Source organism: Hyperolius riggenbachi, chromosome 2, assembly GCF_040937935.1.
Source record: "Hyperolius riggenbachi isolate aHypRig1 chromosome 2, aHypRig1.pri, whole genome shotgun sequence".
In the NCBI taxonomy this organism is placed as follows: domain Eukaryota; kingdom Metazoa; phylum Chordata; class Amphibia; order Anura; family Hyperoliidae; genus Hyperolius; species Hyperolius riggenbachi.
The window spans coordinates 487554853-487577336 of record NC_090647.1 but is presented as its reverse complement, the minus strand read 5'-3'; the positions used below and the strand labels follow the sequence as shown (position 1 = coordinate 487577336).

Genomic DNA, 22484 nt, shown 5'->3' with positions numbered 1-22484 from the left:
TATACTCCAGGTAATAAAAACGTCAAAGCTGACGCCTTGTCTAGGTGTTTCGAGCCCGAGATAGTGCAGCCCTCAACCTCTGAAACTGTCCTAACTCAGAAGGTAGTCCTGGCAGCTACTGAGACCTGGAAAGATTGGATGGCCACTCTGAGTCCTTACCAACAGGATGTTCCAGAGGGGAAGCCTGAGGGAGTTATGTTTGTACACTACCCTTTCGCCTGCAACTCTCACACCTGTTCCATTCCCATAAGAATGCAGGTCATCCAGGGGCCACCAGAACTCAGGATTTGTTGGCTAGATGTGCTTGGTGGCCTACATTAGCAACAGATTGTAAGGAGTTTGTGAGGGAATGTGCAGTTTGTGCTATAAGCAAGCCCTCTCACCAGGCACCTGTGGGTACTTTACAACCCTTACCAGTGCCAAGTGAACCATGGACTCATTTGTCCATGGATTTTGTAGGAGAACTCCCCAGGTCTGAGGGAAAGACGGTCATTTGGGTGGTAGTAGATAGATTCAGTAAGATGGCCCATTTTGTTCCATGGAAAGGACTCCCCTCGACCCAAGAGTTGGCTGATCTCTTCATCCAGCACGTTTTCCACTGCATGGCATTCTGGAGAATGTGGTGTCAGATCGGGGAGTCCAGTTTGTGTCAAAATTTTGGAAAGCCTTTTGTCATCAGCTGGGTATGGACCTTGCATTTTCATCAGGCTACCACCCACAGACCAATGGCCAGACCGAGAGAGTTAACCAGTCCCTTGAGCAATTTCTCAGATGTTATGTGGCAGATGCACAGTCCGATTATGTAAAATTTTTGCCATTTGCGGAATTTGCACATAACAATCTGAAGAGTTCCTCTTCAGGATTTTCCCCATTTCAGGATAGTTTGGGGAGATCACCCAAGTTTGCCCCGTTACCTGTGGCATCTACCCCATTTCCGGCCTTGGAGGATTGGCAGAGAGCATTGAGGGAAATTTGGGAAATGGTTAAGAGGAACTTGGGAAAGCTTTCCAGACTCAGAAGAAACAGGCAGATAAAAGGCGGTCTGTAGAGTGGAAGTTTTCTCCAGAGGACATGGTGTGGGTATCCACTCGGCATTTGGCCTTAAAACAACCGTCACCCAAACTGGGACCTAGATTTATAGGACCATATCCAGTGACCAGAAAGATTAATAATGTCACTTATGCGATTGATCTCCCAGCCAGCATGAGAGGTGTGAGATCATTCGATGTGTCTCTGTTGAAGCCGGCAGTGCACGTGGATTCCTCTCCCCCCCCCCATGATGGTCGATGACCAACCTGAGTATGAGATCGAGAAGATTCTAGACTCTCGCTTAGTGTAAAATTCTGTGCAGTATCTGGTCCACTGGAAAGGGTATGGTCTGGAGGAGAGAACAGGATTGTCGCATGCATGCGGAAGAATTAAAGAAAGAGTTTCATGACTTACACCCTGGGAAGCCGGGTGGGAAGTGTCCGGAGTCTATTCCTCGGGAGGGGGGGTGTACTGTAATGAATAGCAGAGATGCCGCCGCACGGGCAAGCGGCAGGGCGGCTGTCTCCGCGTTCAAGCCGGCGGCCTTTTCCGCACAGCAACATGTCTCTGGTTCGCTTGGTCCTTCTAGTGCACACAGATGGAGAGCTACGCGCTCGCGCGCGCCAGACGACAGGACCTTAATGCCAGCAGAAAGGGAATCAGCTGATCGGGCCGATCAGCTGATCCCAGCTGGACTCTGGATTGGCTGAGTGGCTGGGGCGGCGCTGCGGAGCGCTGTAAGTATATATAGGACTTGCTTGTCAGTTGCAGGTTGTCTGCCGTTGCGAATACTCACATGTGAGCACTCAGACCTCAGTCAGATCTTACAGTGTGTTAGAACCAGTTGGAACTGGGAATTCACACTTAGCCAGATTCTGCTTTAGGCGCTATTGTGTTATTGTACTGTTATACTTCAGACTAGTTCCTGGGTGTTGAGACCAAGGACCTCACACCTCAGACTACGATTGTGCTATATTGATATCTGTTATGATCCCTGGCTTTGCTGACCACTCTCCTGCTTACTGACTCAGTACCTTGCCTATCTGTCTACCCGTTGCCAACCTTGCCTGTACCCGGATACTGTATCAGTCTTCTGTCTCTGTACTTTATCTGCTCGTGTGTTGCCGACCTGGCCTGTATGACCCTTCTCGCTGTCACTCGTCCCTTGGGTGAGCAGCCTCACTGTACTCCTTGTGACACCAACTCTATAGGTGTCCATTAGCTGTAAAGGCTGCCTGCTCCACAGGAAGTCCTCCTTACAGTCCAGTCAGGGGACTTTACCTATAGGAGTCCACTGGCTGCAGTACAGTCTGATTCCCAGCCCATCAGGGAATCCTTGGCTGCAGTACAGTCTGATTCCCGATCCATCAGGGAATCCCTGGCTGCAGTACAATCTCCATCTCCTCCTCTTAAGGAGGTTAGTGTCTACACAGTCAGAGGCCACCTGCACCTCAGGTGTCCACTGGCTGAAGCGCAGTCCAATTCCCTGCTCTTCAGGGAATCCTTGGCTGCAGTAGTGTCTGTATCTCCCGCTCCTTGGGAGATAACCTTTCTTACTGTTGCACCAAACACTCACATTAGGTGTCCTGTGTCAAGCTATACTTGTATTATTGGTGATTCTGCAGATCACCACATAATCAGGTATAACATCTGTATTATTGGTGATACTGCAGATCATCAATAATCACATACACTCTGTGTGCTGACACCAATCGTTACAGGACATCATTTAGACCCCGATCCCAGCTGTGCCCAAAAGGACACCACCGCTCAACTCCACCTTTGAAAATGTCAATACATAAAGCAACTGATCAGGTCAACCATCTGGCAAATAGCCTTTTTTTAAGGAATTCAGAAATGGCTTATTCTCCTTTTAACCATTTCAGCCCGCTGTGATTTTTCACTTTATGCATCAAAGCAATTTTCACCTCTCATTCATTCGATAATAACTTCATGACTACTTATCACAAGTTATTGATCTATATCTTGTTTTTTCCACCACTAATTAGGCTTTCTTTGGGTGGTACATTTGCTAAGAATTATTTTTTTTATAAATGCATTTTAACTGGATTAATAAGAAAAAATGGAAAAAATTCATTATTTCTCCGTTTTTGTCCATTATAGCTTTAAAATAATCCATGCTACCATAATTAAAACCTATGTATTTTATTTGCCCATTTGTCTTCGTTATTACACCATTTAAATTTGGTCCCTATCACAATGTATGGCGCCAATATTTTATTTGGAAATAAAGGTGCATTTTTTTCATTTTGCGTCCTTCACTATTTACAAGCTAATAATTTAAAAAAATGTCCGTAGTATACCCCCTTCACATGCATATTTAAAAAGTTCAGACCCTTAGGTAACTATTTGTTTTTTTTTTAATTGTAATTTTTTTTTTCGTTAAAAATTTTATTTGGGTAATTTTTTGGTGTGGGAAATAAACAGTTAATTTAAAATGTTAAAATGTGTGTGAATTACCTTCAAACATGTTTGCAGATGTAGTTTTACTATTTGGCCACAAGTTTTTTTGTTTTTTTTTAATCTTGTGCTTCTCGCTAACCAGAAGCACAAGGAGGACAGGGAAACTTTTTAATGCAGAAAGACTGCGGCCTCTGGTAAGAGAGCATCGTTTTTTCTGCTGGGGGTTTTGATCGGTGATCGGGAACCATGTTCCTGTTCACTGATCACTGGGCTACTGGGGAACAGCACGGGGGCACGAAGTGCGGCACCGCAGCAGAGCAGCCGCCTGGACGTGAGGATCACGTCTGGCCGGCTGAAATGGTTAATTAAGGGTGCCTTTAAGTACTGTATACATGGCCCAGACAACCTACCTTGTGGCACCACTTGCATTTCTTCTTTGTTATTAAATGTGTCTATTAAATTCATATTCTGTTTTACACACACATACCATCTGCTGTCAAATATATTATACAAGTTTTGTTTTAAATGAGATGTTTTTATACATCAAACTGAATAACCTGTACAGAATTTTATCTGATCATTAATTCATAATAAGTGAACTATTACACAGTTGTGCTCAGAAGTCAAGCAGTGGGTGGTTTAGAATTGGCACATTTGCTAGTGCTCAGCCATGCCTGTGATTAGATCTGTAATTAACCACTTGCCGACCGCGCACTCATACCGCACGTCGGCAAAGTGGCAGCTGCAGGACCAGCGACGCAGATCTGCAGGCTAATTAATCAGGAAGCAGCCGCTCGCGCGAGTGGCTGCTTCCTGTCAATTCACGGCGGGGGGCTCCGTGAATAGCCTGCGGGCCGCCGCGGCTCGCAGGCTAAATGTAAACACAAGCGGAAATAATCTGCTTTGTTTACATTTGTACAACGCTGCTAACAGTAGCAGCATTGTACTGGATCAGCGATCCCCGGCCAATCAGCGGCCGGGGATCGCTGTCACATGACCGGCAGGAGCCTGTTAGAGGCTGCACAGGACAGATCCGTTCCTGTGCAGCCTCGGATCTCCGGAGAAGGGAGGGAGGAGAGGGAGAGGGGGGAATGCTGCGGTGGAGGGGGCTTTGAGGTGCCCCCCCCCCCGCCAGCCACACGCAGGCAGGAGCGATCAGACCCCCCCCCAGCACATCATCCCCCTAGTGGGGAAAAAAGGGGGACGATCTAATCGCTCTGCCTGGTGTTTGATCTGTGCTGGGGGCTGTAGAGCCCACCCAGCACAGATCAGCAAATACAGCGCTGGTCCTTAAGGGGGGGGGGGGTAAAGGCTGGGTCATCAAGTGGTTAATAGTGGGAACATTTTTTATTCTTTTGTAACAAAGTTCAGGAAGAACGGTGAGTTGCTGGAAATTCTTTAAACTTAAAGCCTAACTAAGGTTAACATTCAATATCAAAGCTGCCAAACACACAGGGTGCTCACAGTACATTCTAGCCAAAAACATTTTTAGCAGGCTAAAAACGTAATATATGCCACAGTTACAATGTAAATGTAAAACAGACACAATTTACCAATTATAGTATAATTAAAAATGTAAGTCAATCAAATAAGCAAATTTCTATGACCTGCCAATTAGCCAACACCTCAGATTGACAACCTAGCTCCCCACGCAGAGTGCACATTGGAGTGGGACAATGGAAGAATATCTACCTCTCCCAGAGTAGGATTATCCACCAAGCAACCTAGGCAGGTGCCTAGGGCCCCATTACATCTTAATCCATCTCTGACCTCTCCTACCTCCAGCTCTGATGCTCGCATTTTCTCTGCAGCTTCTGGAACTGGCCACTAGAGCTGCAAGCTCACTGTCATGTGTCCACAGTGAGCCTGGAGCTCTAGTGGCCAGTTCAGAAATTGCGGGTAGATGAATGGATGCAAGGTGAAGCAAGGTGGGGGTGATGTGCATTCAGCAGTATGCTCCAACCCGCGTTCTGTGTAGGGGGCCCAGCTCTTGATATGTCACCCGTGGTTAAGCCGACCCCTTCTCTCTTGACACCCAAAATCTGGGTGTCAAAAAGTCAGCTAATCTGTTGTAATTTATAGTAAGAGTATAAATCACATTAGCTTAATAAAAAACCCTGCAAACTACAGGGCTCCACTGTGAAAATGTTTGCGGATTGTTCATTTACTAAGAGTCCCGAAGCGAAGACAGTACAAAATACACCTGGTCTCAGAGAATGGCAACCCCCTCCCCAAGTTCCAACACCTCTCTCTACCCTTTAGTTACCACTTTAAAAGGGAACTGTAATAAAAATAGCACAATTATTTAGTCACCTTGCCGGTTGTGGTTTAAAGGATACCAGAGTTGACATGTGACTTGATGAGATAGAGACGTACCACTGTACATGCAAATACCTAGGCTGTGATACTTTTTTCTGCCTAAAAGAGTTAACAGTTAGGTATGCAAGTGACAGTTTCTCTCCAGTTAAACCTATTCAGCTATAGCATAACCCTCAAAACCCATAAAACTTTTTCCTTGCTGAGAACAGCTCCTGGGAGCAGAGGATAGATAAAAAAAAAGGTCAGTAGGTCAGCATATGAGACAATACAACATTATACACTTTTTTTTAGCTGATATACAAAAAATAAAACTGCAGGAGTAAAATAATAATAATAATAATAATTATTATTATTATTATTATGTATATAGTGCCAACATATTCTACAGCGCTTTACAAAGCACAATAAGAGAAGGGGAACATAGGTACAACAACAACAACAAAATAATAATTTTTAGGGGTAGGAGGATACACAATTGTTTATTAGAGATGGCCCAAAACTACGATTTTAGTTTCGCGAACGGGGTTCGTGAACTTCCATAAAAGGTTCGGTTCGCGCGAACTTTCGCGAACCGCAATAGGTTTCAATGGGAATGCGAACTTTGAAAACTAGAAACATTTATGCTGGCCACAAAAGTGATGGAAAAGATGTTTCAAGGGGTCTAACACCTGAGTTTTTTCAGTGACTACAAGAAGGGACATTTTTTTTCAAAAAGACCTTATAGTTTTTGAGAAAATTGATTTTAAAGATCTCCTTCTGACCGTGGGAAAATTAAACGCCTGCCGACTTGTGGTTAATAGCAAAGCCCCTTTAAAAGCTAGAAACACCAAAATTGCTGGGAATGTTAAGTAGAGCAGTGGGAATAAGGCCTGGTTCACATTAGCGTTCGCTGTCCGGATCCGCCTGATCGGATCCGGACCGTATACTGTACAAACGGAACGTACGTTCCACATAGCAATGCAAAGTCTATGCGGATGTTCACATGCGTATGTTCCGTACAGAACGGAGCCGGATCGGATCCGGACTCCAGACAGTTTTCCAACATGCGCTATTTTTCGGGTCCGGTCATCCGGCCCACGCAACCGGGCCGGATCCTGACCCGAACATGCGGCCATGCTGTGCAATGAGAAACGGATGTTTCTCATCACACTGGCAATAGGACCGGATGCTTCCATCACCGGTCCTATGCCACTTGGGGGGCCCGGACTACACACCGGTATCCTCCATGCTTGCGGTGCCTTACTGGCACTGCAATGTATCTAGTTCCGGCTACTTTATTGTAGCCGGAACTTATACATTCTGGATCCGCAACTGGTGGCAACTTGTGGCCACCGCAGAGACCCGTACTGTCTCTTTGCGGCCCCCGGACCCCAGACACTTGCGGACTCGAACTGCAAGTGTGAATGGGGCCTTAGAGGAACATTTTTTTTTTCAAAACAACCTTATAGTTTTTGAGAAAATCGATTTTAAATTTCAATGTAAATTCTCCTTTTGACCGTGGGAAAATATACCCCCACCGACTTTAGTGGTTAATAGCAAAGCCCCTTTAAAAACTCGAAACACCAAAAAGTTATAGGTATTGGTGAGTTATAGGGGTGCAAAAGTGCTGAATTCTGCCATTGGCTTTCATTGGGCTCTCTATTTCACATTCAAAAATCCCAAATCTTTTCAAAGGATGATGGCTCAGCAGTGGCACATTTTCTAGCATTGTAGGGACTCTTAGGGGGATCCTGACTGGTGAGTTTCGGGCCCCTAGGCCAAAGAGGTCATAGCCTAGGGTCACAAAAACCTGTTCATTTTCGCAATGTTAATGGTGGCGATTCTGACGAACATAAATCGCAGCCATGGCCGTTAGCAAAGTCTGAATCTCATGACATGTCTCACGCAGGTAGAAGGCATATTGTTGTACTTGAACTCCAATGCTGGCTTTCGTACATCTCTGCAAACCAGAGTTACGGGGGTGTAAAAGTGCTAAATTCCCCCATAGGCTTTCATTGGGCCTCCTATTTCACGTTCCAAAATCTCACATTTTTTCAAAGGGCGATGGCTCAGCAGCGGCACATTTTCTAGCATTGTAGGGACTCTTAGGGGGATCATGACTGGTGAGTTTCAGGCCCCTAGGCCAAAGAGGTCATAAGCCTAGGGTCACAAAAACCTGTTCATTTTGGCAATGTTAATGGTGGCAATTCTGATGAACATAAATCGCAGCCATGGCCGTTAGCAAAGTCTGAATGTCACGACATGTCTCACGCAGGTAGAAGGCATATTGTTGTACTTGCACTCCAATGCTGGGTTCCCTACATCTCTACAAACCCGAGTTACAGGGGTGCAAAAGTCCTAAATTCCCCCATAGGCTTTCATTTGGCCTCCTATTTCACGTTAAAAAATCTCACATTTTTTCAAAGGGCGATGGCTGAGCAGTGGCACATTTTCTAGCATTGTAAGGACTCTTAGGGGGATCATGACTGGTGAGTTTCGGGCCCCTAAGCCAAAGAGGTCATAGCCTAGGATCACAAAAACCTGTTCATTTTGGCAATGTTAATGGTGGCGATTCTGACGAACATAAATCGCAGCCATGGCCGTTAGCAAAGTCTGAATCTCACGACATGTCTCACGCAGGTAGAAGGCATATTGTTGTACTTGCACTCCAATGTTGGGTTCCCTACATCTCTGCAAACAAGAGTTACGGGGGTGCAAAAGTGCTAAATTCCCCCATAGGCTTTCATTGGGGCCTAGGTTTTGAGGGTACAAAAGCGCAGGTTTCTGCTGAACGGTAAGGTAAGGGCCCGAAACTCAAAAGCCCTGAGCCCCCTTAAACTCCCTACAAAGCCTGAAAATTTAGGGCTGCTACTGTTCGGCAGAAACTTGCACTTTTGTACCCTCAAAACCTAAGGTCTTTTTGAAAAAAAAATGTTCCTCTTGTAGTCACTGCCCTCCCCTACATACCCTGCAAATTTGGTGTTTTTACTATGTAAGGGGACTTTGCTATTAAGCGCTAAAGTTGGCGGGCATTAAAATCTATGGGCGAACGAAACTTTTTTGAAAAAAGTTCCTGGTTCACTGCGAACGCGAACCACCCAAAGTTCGCCTGGAACCGTTTGTCGGCAAACCGTTTGGGCCATCTCTATTTTTTATCTCATCAGCTTATTTCCAACTCAGGGTTTCTTATTAAACTGTACCTTCAGACTCAAGATACATGTTAGGACATACATATGTTTAGTTCTACTCTGCTTGCGAAGAACACAACCTTGATTGATTTTATTTATGTGTAAAACTGCTTGTATCTCAGCTATGAGTGCGCCCCACCAAAGCAGTGAGCAAACAAAGAGTAATTTTGAACTTCCATTATGTTCTCCGAAATTGCTGCAATATATCCATCCCAATCTTTTTTTAGGCATTAACCAGGGATAGGTTTTTGGAGGAGATAACAGCCCATCTACATCTACAAAGAATTTAGATGTCAAATTCAACACAGGGACGGATTCTGACAACTGATCTAGTGCGTAGAGTGTAACAGGGATTTTCTTTTCCAAAATTTATAGCTACCCATACAGCATCCCATTTTTTTTCCTGTTCCCAAATGAGTGTGGTCCTCAAAATCCACCAGAGAGTCTTTGGTATCAAATTTAGAGTTGGATAGAGATGGCCTGAACGGTTCGCCCGCGAACGGTTCCAGGCGAACTTTGGATGGTTCGCGCTCGCCGGCGGAGGCGAACTTTTGCATAAGTTCGGTTCGTCCCCATAATGCTCCATTAGGGTCAACTTTGACCCTCTACATCACAGTCAGCAGGCACATTGTCGCCAATCAGACTACACTCACTCCTGGAGCCCCACCCCCCCTCTTAAAAGGCAAGGTTCTCCGGCCGTTTTACTCACTCGTCTGCCTACAGTAATTAGTGAAGGGACAGCTGCTGACAGACTCTGCTAGGGAAAGCTTAGTTAGGCTCTTGTAGGCTTGTTAGCTTGCTCCTGGCTGATTGCTATTCCTTAAATACCACCCCACGACTCCTCCCTTGTCCCCTCCTCCGGAGGAGGAGGAGGATCTTGTCTTCCAGGGATTTGTAGGATGTGAAAAGCACGCTCACATACATTGGCCAGGAATCGAACCCAGGTCAACTGCTTGGAGGGCAGCTATACTCACCACTATACCACCAACATTACAGGCTGAAGCCAGCCTAGCTGGCCTGGGAAGGATGAAAAGGTAGGTGGCCATGCAACCATTCCTGCTAACCTAAAGCTTACTTGTGTCTTACAACACATTGGCTTAACACTTTACCAAATCCAATGCTCCAATATGGTTTGCTGTTTTTTTTTTTTTTAAGTGTGATGTCACAGTTCACTCATCTCTTCACCTACAAGAAAGGTCCAGGAGTAGTCTTAGCTACTGTAATATCTATGTTACGGCAGGGCCCTTATTACACTTTCTCTTGCAGGGCTATGGAAACCGTTTTGCCCATGCGATAAAGCGAGGTGCAAAAATGAAATCATGCCTAGCAGAGGATGGATTCAATCCATCAACCTCTGGGTTATGGGCCCAGCACACTTCCACTGCGCCACTCTGCTTACATTTGTATACAATCTTCAAGTTTAAGAAGGGTACATTAGTTGAAATAGTTACACTACAATCTATGTTACAGCAAGGCCCTAATGACACTCTTGGAAGGTCTCACTTACCAAGAAAGATTAGACAAACTAGATTTATTTAGCAAAGAAATGAACAGCGCTACTTAAAAACAGATGAGTGCTTACCTGCAAAAAAGTGCACACCCCACTCATGGGATTCAAATACACAATGAGCATACACATGACCTGTCTACCACTTGGAGGATGTTAGTTTCCACTAACAATTTGCAATTTGTTAGGTACTCGTCCCTCCCACTGTCGAAGAAGTCTTTCCTCCATGGGAGGGGACCTAACACTAACTAAATTCTACCTATGCATATGCATAGCCTGGGCGCGCTACCAGTAAAATTGAGAATTGCGCAAAAAAAGTGGGATCAGCGCATCACCAGGCCGCCTCTGAATGGCCTCAGCTCAGAGATGCGCTGAGCCCCCCCAGAAACTGCAAACGCACCTTGAACCCAAACAGAGGCTCTGCATATACACCAAAGGAAAACTATTAAGTGGGAGCAGCTGACCAGAAATAAATCAATCAAACATAGCAAAGAAATGAACAGCGCTACTTAAAAACAGATGAGTGCTTACCTGCAAAAAATACAGTTAAGTGGCGATCTCATTAACATGTATTAACCCTCCTGGCGGTTAATTAAAACCGCCTGGGGCAGCACAGCACTATTTTAATTTTTTTTTTATAAACATGTAGCTAGCCTAGCGCTAGCTACATGACAGCCGCTCTGCAGCGGCATCTCCCTACCCTCTTCGATCGCCTCCGGCGATCAAGCCCATCCGGAAATCCCGTTCTGAACGGGATTTCCATTAGGTATTCCCCCGTCGCCATGGCGACGAGCGGGGTGATGTCACTGACGTCATCGACGTCCCGATCCACCCCTCAGCGCTGCCTGGCACTGATTGGCTGGGGGGGGGGGGCGTGGTGAGCGGCGGCTAATCGGCGCGGAGCGACAGCGATCGGAGTGCACACACAGCTAGCAAAGTGCTAGCTGCGTGTTGCAAAAAAAATTATGCAAACCGGCCCAGCAGGGCCTGAGAAACCCTCCTGCGCGGGCTTACCGTCAGGAGGTTAATACATCAGAGGGCAATACAAAAGCTTGTAAGATCAGCTTTTTATCCCTAGGGGTGTACACAGGACCAGGGAGCATGATCTACATATGGAGGAAAAAAAAGTTTTGACATCTATATAGGAATGTTTTTTTTTTTTGTTTTTTTTACAGTAAGGGGCAAGGGCCTATTTCCACTACACGTGGATTCCGGATGCAGAAAACTTACTCCAATGAAAGCCTATGGAAAATCTGCATTTAAAAGAGGAGAGGTTTGGATGGTTTGCTTGCTGTGAAGGACATCTGTGGCTGTTACTACTAGTTAATATTCCCGGCAGAGTTGATTCAGGGATTTTATCTGACTGCTACCTGGAGGCAGGGAGTAATTTTTTCCCTTAAAGGTTAATTGGCCCAAGCTCTGTAAGGGCTGTTTTGCATGTGAGGGTGGAGGAGAGAATGGTTCCTAATGTTTACTTATTTTTTTTTCTGGTTAGACTTGATGTCCAAATGTCTTTTTTCAACCAAACTAACTATGCAACTAATAATGTTGTCCCCTGTTCCCCCTCTCACCTTATGTTGCCCCCAACACTCAAGTCATAGGCAGAAGTGCCCAAAGTCTGGCAGTCTTAGAGAGTACTCAACACTACATCATTACACTTGTGCATGCGTGCTAACTGGGTGACTTGTGGATGCACAGATAGAGAGGAGATATATGAGTGAGAGGAAGCAGCTAGGACAAACCAAAAAGCTGTTTCTCCAGGGGTTATACGTTCTGTTTAAATACAATCTTCTAGTATTTTATGCTGTCTTCATTTTTTTTTCAACTACTCTGAATATATTTTTCTTTTTTTTTAATTACAGAGAAACACAAAGAGCCTGATTGACCTAGGAACAGAAATCTGAAGCGTTATCCCTACCTTTGCCTCGTCAGGCCATGGCATTCCACTGTGTTCGCACCATGAGCAGGACACTAACCACAGAGATGTGCAGTCATCCTCGACTTCCAATGGTGACTTAAATATTTAATTTAATGTAACTATAAAAACTAACTGGAAATATGGACTTCACTCACTGTGGGCACCATGATTAGCAATAGAGATCGCCCAAACGGTTCGCCGGCGAACGGTTCCAGGCGAACTTTGGGTGGTTCGCCTTCGCTGGCGAAGGCGAACTTTCCCGGAAGTTCGTTTCGCCCCATAACGCTCTATGAGGGTTAACTTTGACCCTCTACATCACAGTCAGCAGTCACATTCTAGCCAATCAGGCTACACTCAGCCTTGGAGCCACTCCCCACCTTATATAAGGCAAGCTCCACCGGCCATTACACTCACTCGTGTGCCTGCAAATAGACAGAGTAGGGCGAGCTGCTGCAGACTTTCTCCTAGGGAAAGATTAGTTAGGTTCTTGGCTTGTTAGCTTGCTCCTGGCTGAATCTTATTGCTTTAATAGCTTTTTTTGCTTTAATATCTTTTCAGAGCTAATCCTGTTCTTGTGATCTATTTTTTTTTCTTCTGTGTGTCAAACTGACACTTGTGTTGCATAGACAGCCTTGATAATTCATACTGTGTGTGTGCCACTGCCAGCAGCCCAGCACATTTAGTGACTACCTGTGTGTGTGACAGGAAGCTGCACATTGTAATACCCAGTACTGCATATACCTAGTACCTGTTGTGTTTAGGTAACCCACCTCATCACTGCATATACCTACCTTTGTGTTCAGTGAACCCACCTCACTGCATATACCTAGCTGGTGTGTTGAGTGAACCCACCTCACTGCATCTAACTACCTTTTGTGTTGAGTGAACTCACCTCACTGCATCTAGCTACCTTTACTGTTGAGTGAACCCAGCTCACTGCATATAACTACCTTTACTGTTCAGTGAACTAACCTCACTGCATATAACTACCTTTTGTGTTCAGTGAACCCACCTCACTGCATCGAACTACCTTTTGTGTTGAGTGAACCCACCTCACTGCATATACCTAGCTGTTGTGTTGAGTGAACCCACCTCACTGCATCTAACTACCTTTGTGTTTAGCATTCAATTTGATTTCTGCCCTTAAAACGCTGCTTTGCGTCAAATACAGATTTTTCCCTGGGACTTTTGGCATCTATCCCACTCCGCCATGCCCCCTCCAGGTGTTAGACCCCTTGAAACATGTTTTGCGTCACTTTTCTGGGCAGCATAAGTGTTTTTATTTTTCAAAGTTCGCCTCCCCATTGAAGTCTATTGCGGTTCTCGAACATTCGCGCGAACCGAACCTTCCGCGGAAGTTCGCGAAAGGGGTCGCGAACCGAAAATCGGAGGTTCGCGACATCTCTATTAGCAAAATGGACTCTGGCAATCTAAGATATTCCTGGTGAGGTAATGTCCAAACTAACGTGCATTTACAGTGGCCTCTGACATAGGAGACCTGAGTTCAAATCTCGGCTCTTCCTATTCAGTAAGCTAGCACGTATTCAGAAAGGAGTTCTTGGGCGAGACTCCCCAACACTGCTACTGCCTATTGAGTGCGCTCTAGTGGCTGCCTGGCAAGTGCCTGACTGGAGAAAAAATGCTATGTAGATACTGAAATAATAATAATAATAATTATTATTATTATTATTTATGTATTAGTGTTTATGTACTGTTAGTTAAAAAATTTAACTTAAAATGCTTTTGCAGTAATTTTCTTTGGAAAAAAAAATGCATACAAATAAGTAAGTAATGGGTGGCATGGGGGATAAGTGGTTAACTTTACCTTGCAGAAATATAGTCCAAGGTTTAAAGTGTACCTGAGATGGTACACTTGCCCTTATTTATACTTACCTGTGGATTCATCCAGCCCCATGAGGACTGTGGCCTCCCTTGTTATCCTCTTAGGCCCCTCCATTCTGGTGCTATGATTCCCGGTAATATGGTCAGTCGGCGTCAGTTTTAGGCTTCGGTGCATGCATGGCTATGCAGCGCGAACCCCGCTCCAAACCCCGGGAGTGCAACGAGGGGTGTGTGCACAGCTGAGCCACGTATGTGCAGAAGCCCACGACTACCTGAATTACCAGGAGTCATAGCGGCAGAATGGAGGGGCCGAAGAGGACTATGAGGGAGGCCACGGTCCTCATGGGGCTAAAGGAAGCCCCAAGTAAGTATAAATAAGGGCTAGTGAACCATCTCAAGTTCAATTTAAATCTCAGCTAAGACACTTTATGTGTGGGGTTTCTTTGAACATGAGTAGACTTTCTTCAGATGACCCGGTTTGCTCCCAGATCTCAAAAATGTGCTTGTAAGTTAAGTGGCTTCCCTCAAAATTCTATACATATCAACTTGGTACTGCTGCATTTAACTCAGAGTATCCATAAACAATTTCCAGAACTCTACTCTGAGATTTGACAAACTGATTGCTGATATGGAGAGTAGGGATCTCCAAATCCAGATGGTCCTATTGCTGGTGGCAACACAAATTTGTCAGATTAATTTCCTATACTCAGATCTTTCTGCCTTACAGGACGTCTCCTCCTTCAGGTGCCTGAGGGCCAGTTTGCATTCACTTGGAGCGGCAGCATGTCCATATACTGTAGAATGGATACACTGCCACCTATAGTCTATGGCAGTGTCTGCCACATCGACTGCACTTGAGAGCAGGTGTATGCCATTTTAGGGCAGCACACTTAGCAGGTAAAAAAAATCATGCTGGTCGAGTTTGTGGTTTGTGGGAACACAAGAAGCAAACTCAGCAGGGCTGGTGCTTCCATATGGTCAAACTGGGCAATTGCCCATGGCATCAAGCTCCTTAGTGGCCCCACAAGTCAGGGACTGCAGAGGTCACAAGTTTACTGTCAGAAAGGAATACAAGTATGAATGGGCTATGCAGGAAAACAAGGGACACCTTCTTCATATTGGTTGGTCCATTGTTTTCTGTCCACGTTAAATTCCTGTTGTTGATGATGATGCCAAAAGCTGGCACCTGCTAATAACACAGCACGACATCCATACACCTCACCAATGATATCTTGAAACTCCATGCTGCATTGACCTGCTCTATCATAAACTGACCCTAGACTATGAAAGGAACATAAGACTATGGCCCAGTGCACACCAAAACTGCTAGCAGATCCTCAAAATGCTAGCGGTTTTTGGAGCAGATTTCAGAGCGATTCTAGGCATTTTTAGAGATGTTTTCTAAACATGCCTATCGTTTTTGGGGGCGTTTTTGTGTAGCAGATTACAAATATTGTTACAGTAAAAGCTGTTACTGAACAGCTTCTGTAAAAAAAAAACCTGGAAAACCGCTCTGATGTAGCGTTGTCCAGAGCGGTTTGCGTTTTTCCTATACTTTACATTGAGGCAGAAACGGTTCTGCAAACCACAAACGTGCAGCAGGAGGCAGATTTGCGGTTTGCTAAAAACCTCAAACCGCTGGTGTGCACCATCTCATTGAAATACATTAGCCAAGAGTTTTCACAGGCGGATGCGGTTGGCGGATCACTGCTAAAACCGCTTGGTGTGCACTGGGCCTATGACTATAGTAAGGACATTAGATTGTGAGCCCCACTGAGACACAGTGACTTACTGATAACTTAATTGGTTCTCCCCATAGATCGTCCTTGGGCTATGGTAGGAATTAAATTGTGAGCTCCTGTAAGGGATATTTAATGTCATATACCTTTACTCTTAAAAGCATTGCAGAAGATGTCAGCATTATTTAAATGCATAATAGCAATCCTCTATAATAAAACCCCTGTGTCTCTGCGTCCCATGTCCGTGTGTGTCCCCCTGCGTTTGCGCTACTGTGCATGTGGCGCAGGGACACCCTTTGGACAGGGAGCAGGACAGCCAGGTGGTGGCCGGCCGGGCGGACGTGTGTGTGCACGGCAAGCATGCCCGCGTGACGGACAGACAGGCGGGCACGTGGGGTGGACGGGTGGATGCACACGCGCCAGCAGGTGGCGGCAGTGACAGGCTAAGGTCACTAGTAAGAACAATAAGAGTGAACTGTTCAACAGGCTCTGTACTTTTCTGAAGAAAATGTGACTTCACATTCACTCAAAGTTCCTGAGTATTAACAATATACAGTATCATATTCATAAGTTCTTTGTATGCAATTTCTTTCTGTAAAATTCTTACAGATATATATTATTATTATTATTTCTTATAATTATTATTATTATTGATTTATATAGCGCCAGCATCTTCCATTGGTGCTGTATAACATAATACAAAGTATAACAATACAATATAAACAATACAGTTAACAGTACAATACTAAGGTGGATTACAGCTTATGCAGTGAACAAATCAGTGAGATTTTTACATAATGGTGGAAGATATGCACGCACAGTACACAGCCTTTTGAGACAAAAGGGTAAGAGAGCCAAGGCCAGTTGGCCTTACAGTCCAAAGAGTTAAGGTAAAGGACAATAGGTGAAGGGAAGCTGTGTTTGAGATGGTAAAATAATGGTCAGTGGGCAAAGTGTCCTAGGTAGGAGAGAAAGCTTGCCTGAAGAAGTGTTTTCACTTGTGAGTACCATACATTCACATATACTAAATTGACCTGGTGTATGTAAATACTACACTTGATAGAGCTCCTGGGGCCACTGTGAATTTTTCGTTTTTTCTAGAAGGGCCTGTCAACTCCTCCAGATGCCTTTCTATAACTATATTGGATAGCCTATCTGGCCTGGGTACACTACTGTGCGACACATAGCATGAGTGAGCCATTAAGCAGAAATGGGGGGAATGTGCTAGAAGACATTTTTACTAGATTAGACAGTAGATTTGATAGAAACATCAAATGTAATAACAAACTGTTCATAAAGTACACCTCCATCCCTTAATTATCCAAAAAGTTCAAGGAGAGTCTTTGAAGAGCCCTCATGCCCATCAGCAATAGCCATGGTGCTTTCTGAGAGTGAGACTTCCCACCCCTCTTGCAAGAAAGCCTTCCCCCATTGCTGAAAGGCATAGGTGGCTGGTAAACAGAGTTAGGGGTAACAGCACTCTTAACAGGCCTGTTCCTATATTCCTTCTCTTTACTTACTCCTTTTTATAAGTATAGCTTAGGAAGGTATCCCATGCTGTTTAATCTAAAAAAAAAAACTTGGAAAACGTGTTCTTTATTTTAATTACTTAATGGGCTCAAAAGGCTACACCAGATAATGAGCAATGGGATATGGCATCACACCCTCTCACTCAAGAGATAATTTATTTATGTGAATCAAGCATATAGTAAACATATCCAACTAATACAAAGTATAACACATCCGTACTGGATTTCAGTGTATTAACTCCATAATAACATGAATTCACTTTTGAAACAACACATATCTATTTAGTTTTCTTGTCCAGTCCAATCCAGTCTTTACTTACCCAGGTACAAGTGTTCTAGTTGAGTATTCCAGTAATCCTATCAGTCTGAGCCTGCTAATTAAAAAAACAAACATTCTTTTTTTCTGATTGTAAGTATCCCAGGTGTGCTTCTCTAGTGGTATTGGTGTTCAAACTCAGGATCCTGCATTCATATACTTTAATTATGTCGAACACCACACTTCCACTTTGAAGATATTGGACAGGCTCACAGGAAGGTCACTCACTCCATGTTTCATGCTACCACGATGCTTCCTCCTTCTGGCATGGAAGGAGAAAGCATCAGGGTCATGTGAAGAACGATGAGGACCGCAACATTCCCCTCCTCCGGGTTTCTGAATGCAGGACACCAAATTTGAGCACCAACACTACTCTCTAGTCAATCATCTGAACACCTCCAAGGTGGCAGTTGTATAGTGATGGCCCTCTGGCAAGGTGGTCAGATAGTACACTAGAGGAACACTGAAACTTTATTCCGCTAACAACGTTTGAAGCTCAAACGGTTTTAAACTAGGTATACATTACAAGAATAATTATATAGCAGAGGCGCTGAGTGTCGTTTGTTTTGCTAGATGCTGTAACTCCTTTTTCTATTGCCTGAGGAGGCGGGCGCTGACCCGTGAAACGCGTTGCTTTGTTTTATCTGGAGTTCGTTAATAAATAGACTGAATGTACAGTCGTGTTGTGTCTGCTTGGATGGGGTAAGTCCACCACTGCCTCCTCTAATTACCAAGTTTTGGCTTTTAAGCTCCTTTAAAACCCCTTTTATCCTTTTGGCGCCTCTGTTCTGTCTTATATAAGAATAATTATATGTATAATGTGTAAGTATGTAAAATTCTTCTTGATTCATTTATTGACAGAAATCCATTTTTCATTTTTCAGATATCTCGGAAAAAGATTGCCTTTCTCATCATCCTTTGTTTCCCATGTGCCATCACCGTTTGGTTCTTGGTCAGCAACAATGATGATTTCGACCTGTGTTATTACTGCTTTTTTAAAGACAGGAATTATTTCGCCCTTAACTTGCACTATAAAAAAGGCCACTTCACCAGAGTGCCTGAGGCACACTGCAAAGAAAGCCCTCCATTCCTGGTGCTCTTGGTGACCACAACGCACAAACAAGAGGAGGAACGTATGGTAATCCGTGATACGTGGGGTAAAGAGAGACTTATCCATGGAAAACGTGTGGTGACCTTCTTTCTCCTTGGCAGCCCTGCAGATCCAAGTACTGATGAAGATGTCAGCCTGCCCGAAGAGTTTAACAACTATCATGACATCATCCAAAAAGATTTCATAGACACTTATTACAATCTGACTATTAAAACCTTAATGGGCATCGACTGGGTCATGAATTTTTGCCCTCAGACTACTTACATCATGAAAACAGACACGGACATGTTTGTCAATACTATTTATCTTGTTGAACTACTTCTACGTAAAAACCAGACTACACATTTTTTCACAGGGATCCTGAAGACAAATGATAGCCCAATACGTCATATCTTCAGCAAATGGTACATAAGTAAAAGAGAGTTTGCTGGCACTAAATATCCCCCTTTTTGTTCAGGTACTGGCTACGTGTTCTCAGTAGATGTTGCGCGCAGAATCTACACCATTTCACTTTCTATACCGTTCTTTAAACTGGAGGATGTGTATATAGGGATGTGCTTGAACAAGCTGAAAATCTCACTACAGGAATTGCACACCAGTGAAGTGTTTTTTGCTTCAAAACCCATATTCTCTGTGTGCACCTATCGGAACCTTGTAACGGCCCATGAGTTAAAACCACAGGAAATTGCCCTTTACTGGAAAGCTCTACAGCAAGCACAAAATGAATCTTGTTAAGAAACTTTTCTGTTTACTATAAAACTGCCAAGATGGCTCTAGACATTCTCAGCTTAATGCCAAACTCTCAAGGAAAAAAAAAACTATGCTTGTTTTAGATTGTGTGTAAAGGGGTTATTTTTCCCCTGTCCATTTCCTCATTTAGGGGAATGTCCATCACATCCTGTCCTTTTACCAGCAACAAAAAAAGTTTCACTTTGAAAGAGTAGAGAAGAGTAGGAACCCTCAACTCCTTCTCATATCCTGTTCCAAGAACAACCAGAGTTCAAACTAAAGCCATGGAGGTGTCAGACACAGGAAGTGAAATCTCCCCAGATGGGGGCAAAAGAGTAGTAAAAACCAACAAAGAATTTCTAATCCCTTTTTATAATATCCACAATTAAATTATAGTATTTGAAGGAAAGGGAAAGCTGGCACTGCTGTGAAAGCACTTATTTATTGCAGAGGGCAGCCCTTGGGTCAGAGGGGCCCCGGGGGGGGGGGTGCTCCCTCAACAGCAGTATTAGCTCTCTATTGGTCCTGTGCTGGTAATAATAATTTCTATATGTGCTTTGCATAGTAGTAACCATTACCAAACTGTTCCCCATCCCCTTCTTGCACCTCTGACACTGTGCTTGTCCCTGATTTTAGTGCGTCATATAAATTGTTATGTAAAGAGTGCTTGGGGAGGGCCCCATTGTAAAACTTGCACCGGGGCCCATAGCTCCTTAGCTACGCCACCGGCAGGTCTGAAGAAGCGCAGCAGTGCACGAAATGACCGTCGGGCTTTCATCACCCAGCACCCACCGTCACCCATTGCGTGCCTCTCTCCAGCCTTCTGGGTTATCCACTTTGTATTGATGACTGTTCATGCTACTATGCATCTGTGATGTCGAAGATATTTCAAATAAATGAGTGCTTTCACAGCAGTGCCAGCTTTCCCTTTCCTTCAAATACTATTGATGCAATCTGTTTGCTAGAGCATGCTGTCAGCACTGATTGAGAGGAGGCATGTTCAAGCCATTCATGCACAACTCATTGCTTCAATGTATACTGTGGTGCCAACCTGCTACTGTCTCCTCCACCAAAATTCGCTAAATAAGGTTTAAATAAAAATAGACATGAGCTGTTTTAACTGCTAGGAGAATTGTAATTCTGTCCAGCCAGTTATGAGATTTAGAAAACCCAACAGCACAGAACAGATGGCATAGTCAAGCAAGTTTGCTCTCTCTCCAGCAAGCAAGACTGCTCTCCCCCTGGCTGCTGACTGGACAGTGCAGTAAACTGTAGAGTTAAAGAGAGTCTGAAGCCAGTTTAAAAAATAGTTTTTACCTTTTATTCTGCTGAAGGAGGATGGTGACTGCTAAAATGCCGCATTCTCATAGCCGAATGAGGGTTTTTTACCCCCCAAATCCCTGGGGCAAATACTGGGGAGAGCTTCCTGATTGAGGCAGAATTTAGGGCTGTAGCTCTGCCTCTTGTCGCATCAATCCCCGCTGATCACCGCCTCTCCCCGCCCCTCTCAGTTTTCTCTTACTGAGAGGGGCAGGGAGAGGCGGAGATCCGCAGGCAGATTGACGCAAATGGAGGCAGAGCTATAGTCCTAAACTCTGCCTCCCTGGGCAGCAAAATCCACGACCAAGTAAGTCGTGGATTTTTGCGCTAGGATTTGGAGGGTAAAAAACCTTCGTTCTGCCATGGGATAGCGGCGCTTTAGCAGGAACCATGATGCTTAAGTTACATAAAAGGTAAAAACTAGTTTTTAAGCTGGCTTCAGGGTCTCTTTAAGTAAAAAAAAAAATCTTGAAAGTAAAAATAAAATAAATTTATCAGCTGCCACCTAAAGGGTACCAGAGCTGACAAGACACATGATGATTTAAACATGTGTATGTATGGTGCCAAGCATACAAATAACTAGCCTATGTTCCTTCTTTCCCCTTTCTGCCTGTAAGAGTTAAACATTGAGGTGTGCAAGAGACATTTTCTAGACTATCGGGTAACAATCACTGAAAACTAATTACAGCCATAAAACACTTGTCTAGCAAAGACAAGATTTGAGTGCATAGGATAGATAAAAAAGGTCAATAGTTCATACAGTAGATTTTGGCTTAGAACTTAAAAGCTGCCACAATAAATATTAAACCTTCTTTTTTAGCTTTTAAATATAAAATAAACTGTGAGATTGTAAAACGTTTTTTTGTTTTTTTTTAGAAATAGGAGGGTAGATAAAATAATTTATCTCATTAGTTTATTTTTAGCTCAGGCTTGTTTTAATTTTTTGACATACAAGGTGAATGTTTCCATTTAACCCTAGTCAACCGCTAACTGATGGGGAGGCATCGTTGTTCTCTACTTTCCTGTAATCAAGTTCACACTAATTCAGTTTTGCTGTAAAGTAAAATATATCAGTTATGGACATTGCAAGGACTCGTAGCAAAATGTACTTCTGATTGTATCCCTTGTTTTTATGAGCATACAAAACAGCCATTCTACAATCAAAAACTGCCAGATGAGTGTGTCCGAGCCTGTTGTTAATTATTGGTTTAGTCCACGTGTGCAAAAGACAATAAGAAAGGGTTCTGTACTGTGCTACTAATTATTTATGCAGCAAGATGGGACCTTATGAGCAATCTGTGTTTTTATCATGTCTACAAAGAAGTCTGACTTGAGTTTCCTTCATCTCTTGTAGGGATGGTCACTACAATTCAAATGGTTCCAAGTTCATACAGGGCTATACACATTTTCAATAAAAAATATATGCAGCTTAAAAATGGACCCATTAACTGCTGCCAAGGTGGAATAATCCTGTATGAACTGAACTTGGAATTATTTGTATCTCATTGGTTATCCCTAATCTCTGGCTACAAAA

The 22484-nt window shown here is 44.0% G+C and overlaps 1 protein-coding gene across 2 annotated transcripts in view; it reads left to right on the top strand.

Moving 5' to 3' along the window:
* The window catches only part of B3GALT5 (beta-1,3-galactosyltransferase 5), a 97080-nt gene extending 74963 nt beyond the window's left edge, over window positions 1-22117 (top strand). For both annotated transcript variants that reach the window (XM_068270367.1, XM_068270368.1), the window contains exons 2-3: window positions 12309-12456; window positions 18674-22117. In XM_068270367.1, the coding sequence (XP_068126468.1) occupies window positions 12382-12456; window positions 18674-19636 (1038 nt within the window). In that variant the 5' untranslated portion in view covers window positions 12309-12381 and the 3' untranslated portion in view covers window positions 19637-22117. The remainder of the gene's footprint in view (window positions 1-12308; window positions 12457-18673) is intronic.
* The last annotated feature ends 367 nt before the right edge of the window (window positions 22118-22484 follow it).